Below are 12,415 nucleotides of genomic sequence, written 5' to 3'. Positions count from 1 at the left end.
CATTTTATGCAACTTTTAAGGTTTTGTTGGCGGGGAAAAAATAAATAAATAAATAAATCTTAACAACAACAATAGGCTTCTCAGCCATGGGCTTGGAAGCCTAATAATAATCATAATAGTAAAGATGATAATAATGATTAGAATAATAGTAATATTGATGACAATGACAACAATTAATTATTAACAGCCCCCCCGCCTGTCTCTGTGTCTGTTTTAGAATATCAATCACTCGGGTGACAGCTGACATCTCTCTGGCGAAGCGCTCTGTGCTCAACAACCCGAGCAAGCACACCATCATCGAGAGGTCCAGCACGCGCTCCAGCCTGGGTAAGAGGGGGCTCCCAAATACTGACCCTGAACATACACACTGACCCCCCTAAACACACCATCATCGAGAGGTCCAGCACGCGCTCCAGCCTGGGTAAGAGGGGGCTCCCAAATACTGACCCTGAACCATACACACTGACCCCCCAAAACACCATCATCGAGAGTCCAGCACGCGCTCCAGCCTGGGTAAGAGGGGGCTCCCAAATACTGACCCTGAACCATACACACTGACCCCCCAAAACACCATCATCGAGAGTCCAGCACGCGCTCCAGCCTGGGTAAGAGGGGACCCCCAAATACTGACCCTGACACACTGACCCCCCAAAACACCATCATCGAGAGTCCAGCACGCACTCCAGCCTGGGTAAGAGGGGGCTCCCAAATACTGAACACACTGACCCCCCAAAACACCATCATCGAGAGTCCAGCACGCGCTCCAGCCTGGGTAAGAGGGGACGAAATACTGACCCTGAAATACACACTGACCCTGAACCATCATCGAGAGTCCAGCACTGAGCCCCCCAAAACACCATCATCGAGAGTCCAGCACGCGCTCCAGCCTGGGTAAGAGGGGGCTCCCAAATACTGACCCTGAACTATACACACTGACCCCCCAAAACACCATCATCGAGAGTCCAGCACGCGCTCCAGCCTGGGTAAGAGGGGACTACGAAATACTGACCCTGAACCATACACACTGACCCCCCAAAACACCATCATCGAGAGTCCAGCACGCACTCCAGCCTGGGTAAGAGGGGACTACGAAATACTGACCCTGAACTATACACACTGACCCCCCAAAACACCATCATCGAGAGTCCAGCACGCGCTCCAGCCTGGGTAAGAGGGGACCCCCAAATACTGACCCTGAACTATACACACTGACCCCCCAAAACACCATCATCGAGAGTCCAGCACGCGCTCCAGCCTGGGTAAGAGGGGGCTCCCAAATACTGACCCTGAACTATACACACTGACCCCCCAAAACACCATCATCGAGAGTCCAGCACGCGCTCCAGTCTGGGTAATGGGACTGAACCCCCAAAACGATGAACGCTGCCCCCCACACCTGAAGATTTGTCTTCGTTTGCGCCAGTGTTTTTGTTTCCCTACATTTTCCCTACATTGTAATAAAGCTAATTAGTAGAAATGGCTTAGGTAAATTTTATATTTTAAATTTTTAATTTTCCTACTTTTTTAGTTTTATACCATTCACATTGTTTGTTTGTGGATTCATTTAGCACTTGTGCAAACCGAAAGACATTAATGCCATCAAGCAGGAGAGATGGATTTCAATGTTTATTTATTTTTTTTGTCTCCAATTATCTTCAAAGCTGGGCTTATCACAGCAGGAAATCTGCACACCTCCTTCTCCCAGCCAATCGGTAAACCCCCACTGTTAACAGCGGCCAATCACAGCAAGAAATCTGCACCCCTGCCTAGCTCCCCCTTTACCCCCTGCGAATCACAGATCAGCATGTGGAGATCAGTGTCTGATGTCACAACCGCACAGAAGACATGCCCATTAAAAAAATAAACTAACGGTTTAATATCTGTCAAAAAATATTGTTAGATTGAAGGTATTGTGCTTTGGGTTCGATAGCTCTGTCTATCACCTTGCATGGCTGTCTGTATAAATTGAATCTTCCAATTCAATATCATACAATGCAGCAAATGAATAATGTAATAACTGAATGGATTTGAACAGATCTGTAGACACATCCGCTTGTACATGGAGCGTCTCCATTGAACAACAGAGGCTGGTGCACATTATCCATACATCTGTGTGCGAATGGGCTATAATGACTTCTGTCGTTTACCTTCTCACAGAATTAATTTGACAAATTTCTAACAATATAATAAAACCACTGTTCTGTTAAACAAAGGCTAAACAGAATTACATTATTAAGGGTACAGTGAGCAGGGTTAGCTGTATAGTCCTCCAGTCACAGTGAGCAGGGTTAGCAGTGTAGCTGTATAGTCCAGTCACAGTGAGCAGGGTTAGCAGTCACAGTGAGCAGGGTTAGCTGTATAGTCCAGCAGTCACAGTGAGCAGGGTTAGCTGTATAGTCCAGTCACAGTGAGCAGGGTTAGCTGTATAGTCCAGTCACAGTGAGCAGGGTTAGCTGTATAGTCCAGTCACAGTGAGCAGGGTTAGCTGTATAGTCCTCCAGTCACAGTGAGCAGGGTTAGCTGTATAGTCCTGTCACAGTGAGCAGGGTTAGCTGTATAGTCCAGTCACAGTGAGCAGGGTTAGCTGTATAGTCCAGTCACAGTGAGCAGGGTTAGCTGTATAGTCCAGTCACAGTGAGCAGGGTTAGCTGTATAGTCCAGTCACAGTCACAGTGAGCAGGGTATAGCAGTCACAGTGAGCAGGGTTAGCTGTATAGTCCAGTCACAGTGAGCAGGGTTAGCTGTATAGTCCAGTCACAGTGAGCAGGGTTAGCTGTATAGTCCAGTCACAGTGAGCAGGGTTAGCTGTATAGTGAGCCTGTATAGTCCAGTCACAGTGAGCAGGGTTAGCTGTATAGTCCAGCAGTCACAGTGAGCAGGGTTAGCTGTATAGTCCAGTCACAGTGAGCAGGGTTAGCTGTATAGTCCAGTCAGTCACAGTGAGCAGGGTTAGCTGTATAGTCCAGTCACAGTGAGCAGGGTTAGCTGTATAGTCCAGTCACAGTGAGCAGGGTTAGCTGTATAGTCAGGGTTAGCAGTCCAGTCACAGTGAGCAGGGTTAGCTGTATGCTCCAGCAGTCACAGTGAGCAGGGTTAGCTGTATAGTCCAGTCACAGTGAGCAGGGTTAGCTGTATAGTCCAGTCACAGTGAGCAGGGTTAGCTGAGCAGGGTTAGCTGTACAGTCCAGCTGTATAGTCCAGTCACAGTGAGCAGGGTTAGCTGTATAGTCCAGCAGTCACAGTGAGCAGGGTTAGCTGTATAGTCCAGTCACAGTGAGCAGGGTTAGCTGTATAGTCCAGTCACAGTGAGCAGGGTTAGCTGTATAGTCCAGTCACAGTGAGCAGGGTTAGCTGTATAGTCCAGTCACAGTGAGCAGGGTTAGCTGTATAGTCCAGTCACAGTGAGCAGGGTTAGCTGTATAGTCCAGTCACAGTGAGCAGGGTTAGCTGTATAGTCCAGTCACAGTGAGCAGGGTTAGCTGTATAGTCCAGCAGTCACAGTGAGCAGGGTTAGCTGTATAGTCCAGTCACAGTGAGCAGGGTTAGCTGTATAGTCCAGTCACAGTGAGCAGGGTTAGCTGTATAGTCCAGTCACAGTGAGCAGGGTTAGCTGTATAGTCCAGCAGTCACAGTGAGCAGGGTTAGCTGTATAGTCCAGTCACAGTGAGCAGGGTTAGCTGTATAGTCCAGTCACAGTGAGCAGGGTTAGCTGTATAGTCTCCAGTCACAGTGAGCAGGGTAGTCCAGCAGTCACAGTGAGCAGGGTTAGCTCCAGTCACAGTATAGTCCAGTCACAGTGAGCAGGGTTAGCTGTAGTCCAGTCCAGTCACAGTGAGCAGGGTTAGCTGTATAGTCCAGTCACAGTGAGCAGGAGTTAGCTGTATAGTCCAGTCACAGTGAGCAGGGTTAGCTGTATAGTCCAGTCACAGTGAGCAGGGTTAGCTGTATAGTCCAGTCCAGTCACAGTGAGCAGGGTTAGCTGTATAGTCCAGTCACAGTGAGCAGGGTTAGCTGTATAGTCCAGCTGTATAGTCCAGTCACAGTGAGCAGGGTTAGCTGTATAGTCCAGTCACAGTGAGCAGGGTTAGCTGTATAGTCCAGTCACAGTGAGCAGGGTTAGCACAGTGAGCAGGGTTAGCTGTATAGTCCAGTCACAGTGAGCAGGGTTAGCTGTATAGCCCAGTCACAGTGAGCAGGGTTAGCTGTATAGTCCAGTCACAGTGAGCAGGGTTAGCTGTATAGTCCAGTCAGCAGTGTCACAGTGAGCAGGGTTAGCTGTATAGTCCAGTCACAGTGAGCAGGGTTAGCTGTATAGTCCAGTCACAGTGAGCAGGGTTAGCTGTATAGTCCAGTCACAGTGAGCAGGGTTAGCTGTATAGTCCAGTCACAGTGAGCAGGGTTAGCTGTATAGTCCAGTCACAGTGAGCAGGGTTAGCTGTATAGTCAGTGAGCAGTCTGTATAGTCCAGTCACAGTGAGCGGGGTTAGCTCACAGTGAGCAGGGTTAGCTGTATAGTCCAGTCACAGTGAGCAGGGTTAGCTGTATAGTCCAGCATTCACAGTGAGCAGGGTTAGCTGTATAGTCCAGTCACAGTGAGCAGGGTTAGCTGTATAGTCCAGCAGTCAGTGGTTAGCTGATTATACAGCACATGTGATATTTTTGCACACGTTTGCACACAGCAGAACAATGAGTATCGGACCCGGGTTTGACCCAGTTCTCTTCAGTGTTTCTATTTGCACAGGCTGTTTGAGTCTTGTTTTTTTTATTTTTTCATCCCCCCCTTTTCCTTCCTCTCCTCCTCCTCCCTTTTCTGCTCCCCTTCTTTTTCTGACTCAGATGCACTGGGTATGTATCCATCCTTAATAGTCTGGTGTCTTTCAAACTTTCCATTGAGCCTGCCTGTCTCTGCCTCCCTGCCTGCCTGCAAACACGTCACTACATCGATCCCTCAAAAAAACGAACTTATAAAAAGAAACTCTGTTGTCATGTAATAGCCATAGTCTGCAACTTGAAAAACACTGACCGTTTTTTCTAGTTTTATCCCAAAAACACTGCTGAAGGCACTAGCCCAAACGCTTGTCTGCTTGACTCAGTTTCATCTCAGTAATACTGATGAAACGAATAAATGACTGAGAGTTAGAGAATGGCTTTTAAAACCTTGAGAAGCAGACCAGTACTCCCTCTCTTTCTTGTCTCTCTCCATCACTCTCCCGCTCGCCATCACCTGCTCTCCCCGTCTCTCCTCCATGCAATCATTCCTAACTCAAACTCATTTTTCAAGTGTGTTAATCCTAGTTATCTCTTATCTAAAAGCCCAACAGCATTTTTTTCAGACACTGAAGTTGCAGCTGCTGGCACTGATCGCGTTGGAGTCAGCTGATTGAATCAGACTCGCTAGAGCAGTGGCTTTCAGCCTGTGGTACGGTACCAGTGCTGGCACATGCCAGGCTTTGCATCTGGTACACAGCGGCAGGAGTTTTTCATGACGATATGATTCCTCCACCACAGCATCACTCCCTCAATCGCACCATCGAAATGTGTCAGTTTGTACCACTGAATCACAGGGAAATGAAGGGAGCTGTTTGTTGTGAACTTTCAAAGTTACTGATGGGGAACCAAAGCAGGCACTCTTGTGTTGTTAAATAATTAGATGATGCCGTCATGTTTTCAGTGAGTAAACTGGTTGCGATGGGTATAGGTCTGTTTTGCAGCAGCTGTTTAAGATTGCACATCGTTACTGGTACACCTGGTGGTTCCTGTGCTGGAAACACTGGTACTGGAGATGAAAAGGTTGAAAGCCACTGCACTCTGTGACTCTGTTGTGTTAAAATACTGGTTGATTAATCGCATGATATAGCTTAACTGCAGTATATCAAATAAACCAGACGGACAGCTCCTGCAGTAAACACCTTGAAGGCCTGCTTTATATTATCAGCTGCACCTTTTCCCAGCACATTTCTTTCCTGTTTAGTGTCTTGTTATGCGTGTTGTGTTTGATTCTCTGTCGCTGTTTCTGCTTAGAACAACAATGAAGAGATTGAGAAAGACTTCTAGTCGAGTTTAATTCAGTCACATATCTTGACATGCTTACTAATACTGCCAGTAAAAAACTGCTTCTGGAAGTACTCCTGTAGGCTGGAGAAGGCATATCAGTGCTGTACACGGACCCCTGTGCAACACTGACATGCTGTGTGTAAGAAGGGCAAATAATGATCTATGCAGAAACACCATTAGAAAGTCACAGCACACATGATATGCAACTAGACAAGTTAAAGATGACATGCTATGAAAATGGACTGCCCCTCAATTCAATTAAAAATGTTTATTGTTCTAGAGAAGCGGCTTTCTCTGTGTCCTGTCATGGCCTGTCACTTCAGTTCTTCATGCATTTTGTTTTTTTCATGAACATTCTCGTTTACTGAAGGTTTTGCTGATAAATGGGTCCAGTGGAAAATGATATTAATCACTTATTGGTTGGCCTTGCCAGGCTTGTGTGATGCATTTAACACAATTGTGGTGGAATCGCGGAGGGACAGAGTGAGATTGAGTGTGAGTGTCCTTATAAAAGTTTCCCAGAGTAAAAGCACAGTGAAGCATGGTAAAGCACAGAGAGGTGTGGTAAAGCATATTAAAAAGCATGGCAAACCTTGGTAAACTGGTAAGTGCACAGTATAACCATGGAAAGAACGTAAGTGCTTGTGTGTGTGTGTGTTCACAGCGGAGGTGCATAGTGAGGTGTGTGTGTGTTGTGTAACGCAACGCGTCTGTGTGTGTGTGTTCACAGCGGAGGTGCATAGTGAGGTGTATGTGTGTTTTGCTTCCTTGCAGCGGAGGTGCAGAGTGAGATTGAGCGGATCTTTGAGCTGGCGCGGACCCTGCAGCTCGTGGCTCTCGATGCCGACACCATCAACCACCCCTCCCAGCTCGCCAAGACGTCACTGGCACCCATCGTGGTGTACATCAAGATCGCCTCTCCCAAGGTAACACTGAATCCCAACCCTGCCCTCAGGGTTAGGTTAGTGCAATCAGACCCCTGTAAAAAACGATCCTCCCAGACAGCAGCTAGACTGGTGCGATCAGTTCATTCAGAGCAGATTTTCCAGGGGCCTGATTGTTCAAACTCCTACTACCTGGTCATCACCTGGGTGGGGTTAAGACTGGGTCATGCTTCAATTGTGCGGGGGAGGAGGATTTGTAGTCTCTGGTTGTGCGAGCGATTTGTGTACTAAAGGGGACTGACTCATGCAGCTTTTAGGTAAGGGATAAACAACATGTGTTGAATCTGCAAAAATAATCAGGCACGAGAAACTGGATTATTTTCTTACTGATTCAGCACTTTGAGTTGTTTATGCCACTTAAAACATTTCTTCTTAATTGATACTTGTTTGATAACGAGATTCAATTGATTGCTCATTTGGTGCAAATTATATTACTAAAATACAATATAAGATGTATTAGTGATGTGCTGCTGCTGTAGTGCGGTGTTGCAGATGTATTAGTGATGTGAGGGGGAAGCTGACGGTTCGCCCCCTGCTCTCTCTCTCTCTGTTTCTCTCAGGTGCTGCAGAGGCTGATCAAGTCCCGGGGAAAGTCTCAGGCTAAACACCTCAACGTGCAGATGGTAGCGGCAGACAAGCTGGCACAGTGCCCTCCTGTAAGTACAGATGCAGGAACTCGCAAACACTCCCACTCACAGGCAAACACACGCAAACAATCCCACGCACATGCAAACACTCACATGTAAACACTCGCAAACATGCACATGCAAAGACACACAGACAGACTTCCACACATGCACAAACAACTTAAAATTCAAACAACCAGACGTTTGAACTCTTCCGCTGTGGTAACACTAAAGATGTGATAGTAATACTGTGCTTACTATATCGCAACAGTGCCGATTCCCTGGCATGCTGTTTTCTCCCTGTCTTGACTTAGAAACCATTACAATAAAGCTGCTCCTCTGACTCACCTGCTCGCACAGCTGTGCTGAGAATCTCCTCTCTCTCTCGCTCTGTTGTAGAGCTCCTCTCTCCCTCGCTCTGTTGTAAAACTCCTCTCTCTTGCTCTGTTGTAGAGCTCCTCTCTCTCTCGCTCTGTTGTAAAGCTCCTCTCCCTCGCTTTGTTGTAAAGCTCCTCTTTCCCTCGCTCTGTTGTAAAGCTCCTCTCTCCCTCGCTCTGTTGTAAAGCTCCTCTCTCCCTCGCTCTGTTGTAAAGCTCCTCTCTCCCTCGCTCTGTTGTACAGCTCCTCTCTCCCTCGCTCTGTTGTAAAGCTCCTCTCTCCCTCGCTCTGTTGTGGAGCTCCTCTCTCCCTCGCTCTGTTGTGGAGCTCCTCTCTTCCTCGCTCTGTTGTGGAGCTCCTCTCTCCCTCGCTCTGTTGTAAAGCTCCTCTCTCCCTCGCTCTGTTGTAAAGCTCCTCTCTCCCTCTCTCTGTTGTAAAGCTCCTCTCTCCCTCGCTCTGTTGTAAAGCCCCTCTCTCCCTTGCTCTGTTGTAGAGCCCCTCTCTCTCTCGCTCTGTTGTAAAGCTCCTCTCTCTCTCGCTCTGTTGTAAAGCTCCTCTCTCGCTCGGTTGTAAAGCTCCTCTCTCTCTCGCTCTGTTGCAAAGCTCCTCTCTCTCTCGCTCTGTTGTAAAGCTCCTCTCTCTTTCGCTCTGTTGTAAAGCTCCTCTCTGTCTCGCTCTGGTAAAGCTTGTCTCTCCCTTGCTCTGTTGTAAAACTCTCTCGCTCTGTTGTGAAACTCCTCTCCCTCCCTCGCTCTGTTGTAAAGCTCCTCTCTCTCCGGTGCCCTGTCCGCTGCAGGAGCTGTTTGACATCATCCTGGATGAGAACCAGTTGGAGGACGCCTGCGAGCACCTGTCTGAGTACCTGGAGGCGTTCTGGAAAGCCACGCACCCCCCGAGCAGCAACCCGCCCAACCCCCTGCTGAACCGCACCATGGCCACCGCCGCGCTGGCCGCCAGCCCGGCCCCCGTCTCCAACCTGCAGGTCCAGGTGCTCACCTCCCTGCGCCGCAACCTGGGGGGGCTGTGGGGGGGTGTGGGGGTGGCGCACCAGGAGGAGGAGCATGCGCTCTAGGAGGGGGCGGGAGGGGGAGGCTCTTACAGACACAGGCTCGACGCTAACATTACATTGCAGCTCAAGCCAGTCCACATGCCTCACTGTGAATCAGACGCTCTGTATAAAGCACGGCATTTTTTGTAAAAGGAAAATAGAAACTGTTATGAGAAACTGTCATCCATAGCTATTAAACAGTCAATAGCACGATAGAGTCAACAGAGTTTCGAAACGCCAAAGGAAACATAATAAGTTTAGTGTCAAATGTTGTGGCTAGAAGTCTTTCTTAGTGTCTTCATTGTCCAATTTGAAGACCTAGAGAAAGACTGGTCTGGTCGATAAGTTTGTTATGAAAACTAGCATCAAAATATTTTTTTTTCTTAAATCAGCACATTTGCAACACATTCATATTTCACACTGGCACTGTGAGGAGCGCACTGGATCTGTATCGTGCAGCACATTCATATTTCACACTGGCACTGTGAGGAGCGCACTGGATCTGTATCGTGCAACACATTCATATTTCACACTGGCACTGTGAGGAGCGCACTGGATCTGTATCGTGCAGCACATTCATATTTCACACTGGCACTGTGAGGGGCGCACTGGATCTGTATCGTGCAACACATTCATATTTCACACTGGCACTGTGAGGAGCGCACTGGATCTGTATCGTGCAGCACATTCATATTTCACACTGGCACTGTGAGGAGCGCACTGGATCTGTATCGTGCAGCACATTCATATTTCACACTGGCACTGTGAGGAGCGCACTGGATCTGTATCGTGCAGCACATTCATATTTCACACTGGCACTGTGAGGGGCGCACTGGATCTGTATCGTGCAACACATTCATATTTCACACTGGCACTGTGAGGGGCGCACTGGATCTGTATCATGCAGCACATTCATATTTCACACTGGCACTGTGAGGAGCGCACTGGATCTGTATCGTGCAACACATTCATATTTCACACTGGCACTGTGAGGAGCGCACTGGATCTGTATCGTGCAGCACATTCATATTTCACACTGGCACTGTGAGGGGCGCACTGGATCTGTATCGTGCAGCACATTCATATTTCACACTGGCACTGTGAGGGGCGCACTGGATCTGTATCATGCAGCACATTCATATTTCAGTTGACTGCGGTTAAGAGGAATCTGCTGCACATTGCAGACAGAAAGCAAAACCCATCTTGTCACAGAGAGCACAGCAGCTAGAGACTGATCCCCCAAGCACTGACAATAACTCTACAGGGAGAGGGGAGATCCCCGTTGCATAGCGTTGAATAGCGGTTCTCTGAACCCAGGTTTTACTATTAACCTGTAGTCCGTGCTTTGTTTTACACCGGACAAAACAAAATAAACTATCAAAAAACTTTTTTGTGCTGTGGAATGGGAAGTTCAACCCCTCTCCGTCCATTCAACTAATCACAAAGTAAAAAAAAAAAAACTAATACAAAGAAAGGCAATGGTGCTAAAGCAGTGCAGCAGCATGTGTGAAGCCCAGCTGAGCTAGCTGCCAGTGCTCGTGTTGTGCGGTGGCACGCCCCTTATAAAGCTTCCCACAGTAAAAGCACAGCAAAGTGAAAGCTTGCTAAAACACAGAGCGAAACGGTGAAGCAAATTTTAAAACTTGGCAAACCATGCTGAACTATGGTAAAGGCATAGTACAAAACTGCAAATGTATCATGCAGATTTACTGTGGTGGACTTTTATAAGGGACAAACTAATCAGAGAGCTGTAGTGTATGAACTGCCCCTCTGGGCTTCCTTCAGAATCACCCTGTACATCCCATAATACACAGGGTATCCTGTAAGTCATCACAGGCAATATCAGACTCTCTGCCCATTAGAGTGTGCTCTGTTCAATGGGGCGGCTATACCCCCTCGACTATCTGCACCACACAGTACTCTGAATTCCTTCCTCTGCTTAAAGATATTTCACAGCTGAGAGAAGCAGAGACAGCTGATATTGACAGCTGTGCCTGGTTATGGGACACCTTGTAAATACTGTAAGTGTATATCAGAAGGGAGCTGCAGTCCTCCTGTATGAAGTGATGAAAACATTATCAATTATATATTTTTAGTTGTGAATGTAGTTGTTTTTTATATAGACAGAATGAATGCAGGTTTAGCATAAGGGCTAATATATATCTTAACATCCCATCAGGTTTAGGGTTCACACCTACCTCATTAGGGCAAAACAAATCTCCCCTTTTAAAATGTCTAGATTTACCTTTAATTGTAACATTTTACATCTATAGCCCTCCTTGTTGTAATATTATTAATAACAATCACATTAGTGTCAGCTAGCCAGAGCAGGATGCCTGGTTTTGTTTGAAGTTTAAAACACTGGAACATGTCAGTGTTTCCCAGATTGAACTTGGAACTCATAAAAATACAGTACACAGAAAAACGCATTTGCCAAAACGTTTGTCTGCTTGACTTTACATTTCTTCTACTTGCACCTTTTTTTCAATAGAGAAAAGGATCTGGGAAAACTGCTGAGATATATTTTTGACTAAACTAACTAACTAACTGTGTGTCTAACAGGGCGCCTGTGTTTGTTTTTTCTCCTCTATAACCCCCCGACGCTGCATGGTGTGCGTGTGTGCTTTGGTTTTGCGCTGGCCCTCCAGGGCCCCTACCTGGTGCACGGGGAACAGCCTCGGCTCCGAGACGGGCCTCTGTCGGACCGGGCCGGGCTGCGGGAGTACCAGCCCGACCCAGGCAAGCTGCAGCATCCCTACCTGTGCACTGTGAGGACCGGCCGGGCGGGGGGCAGGGGGCTGTCTCGCCAGGACACCTTCGATTCAGAGACCCAGGGCAGCCGCGACTCAGCCTACACCGAGGCAGGGGACTCCTGCATGGACATAGAGACAGACCCCTATGAGGAGCCTGAGACCTACCGCAGCGCTCAGCACAGGCACCTCCACCTTGGCCAGCAGCAGCGCCAGGCCTCCTGGGAGGACGAGGGGGCCGAGCCAGACCAGGAGAACCTGAACCGGGCCCACCTGCACAGCCAGCAGGGCCGGGCCAAGGCCAGGGAGCGGCAGAGGGAGAGGGAGCGGTACTGCCAGAACCTGGAGCTGCAGGAACCTATGATGGGTCGGAATCGCAATGAGGGGGTGGAGGAGTGGGGGAGAGATGTGTACATCCGCTAGGCATCCCCCCTTCCCCCTCACCTCGTCTCTCAGCACTGCCTGATACAGTAGACAGGGCATGTAGAGAGGGTGTAGGAAGGGGGTAAAAGTGCATAGAGAAGGGGTAGGTGAGCGTAGGCAAGGAGGGAGGGTGAGAGAATGTTAGAAAGTTCAGAACAGGTGGTGTTCAGAGAATAACCTTTTTTTGACACA

At 48.2% G+C, this 12,415-nt stretch overlaps 1 protein-coding gene across 6 annotated transcripts in view; it reads left to right on the top strand.

Annotated features, from left to right (window-relative positions):
- The window catches only part of LOC121324486 (voltage-dependent L-type calcium channel subunit beta-1-like), a 40,862-nt gene extending 28,447 nt beyond the window's left edge, over positions 1–12,415 (top strand). For 3 of the 6 annotated variants that reach the window (XM_041266433.1, XM_041266429.1, XM_041266432.1), the window contains 6 exons: positions 218–327; positions 4,837–4,845; positions 6,829–6,980; positions 7,559–7,654; positions 8,799–8,990; positions 11,699–12,415. In XM_041266433.1, the coding sequence (XP_041122367.1) occupies positions 218–327; positions 4,837–4,845; positions 6,829–6,980; positions 7,559–7,654; positions 8,799–8,990; positions 11,699–12,223 (1,084 nt within the window). In that variant the 3' untranslated portion in view covers positions 12,224–12,415. Of the gene's footprint in view, positions 1–217; positions 328–4,836; positions 4,846–6,828; positions 6,981–7,558; positions 7,655–8,798 lie in introns of all 6 variants that reach the window. The other 3 variants (XM_041266434.1, XM_041266430.1, XM_041266435.1) reach the window with 2 other exon arrangements.

Source organism: Polyodon spathula, chromosome 12 (assembly GCF_017654505.1).
Source record: "Polyodon spathula isolate WHYD16114869_AA chromosome 12, ASM1765450v1, whole genome shotgun sequence".
In the NCBI taxonomy this organism is placed as follows: domain Eukaryota; kingdom Metazoa; phylum Chordata; class Actinopteri; order Acipenseriformes; family Polyodontidae; genus Polyodon; species Polyodon spathula.
The sequence above is the reverse complement of the archived record's forward strand: the minus strand, read 5'-3'. Positions and strand labels throughout refer to the sequence as shown.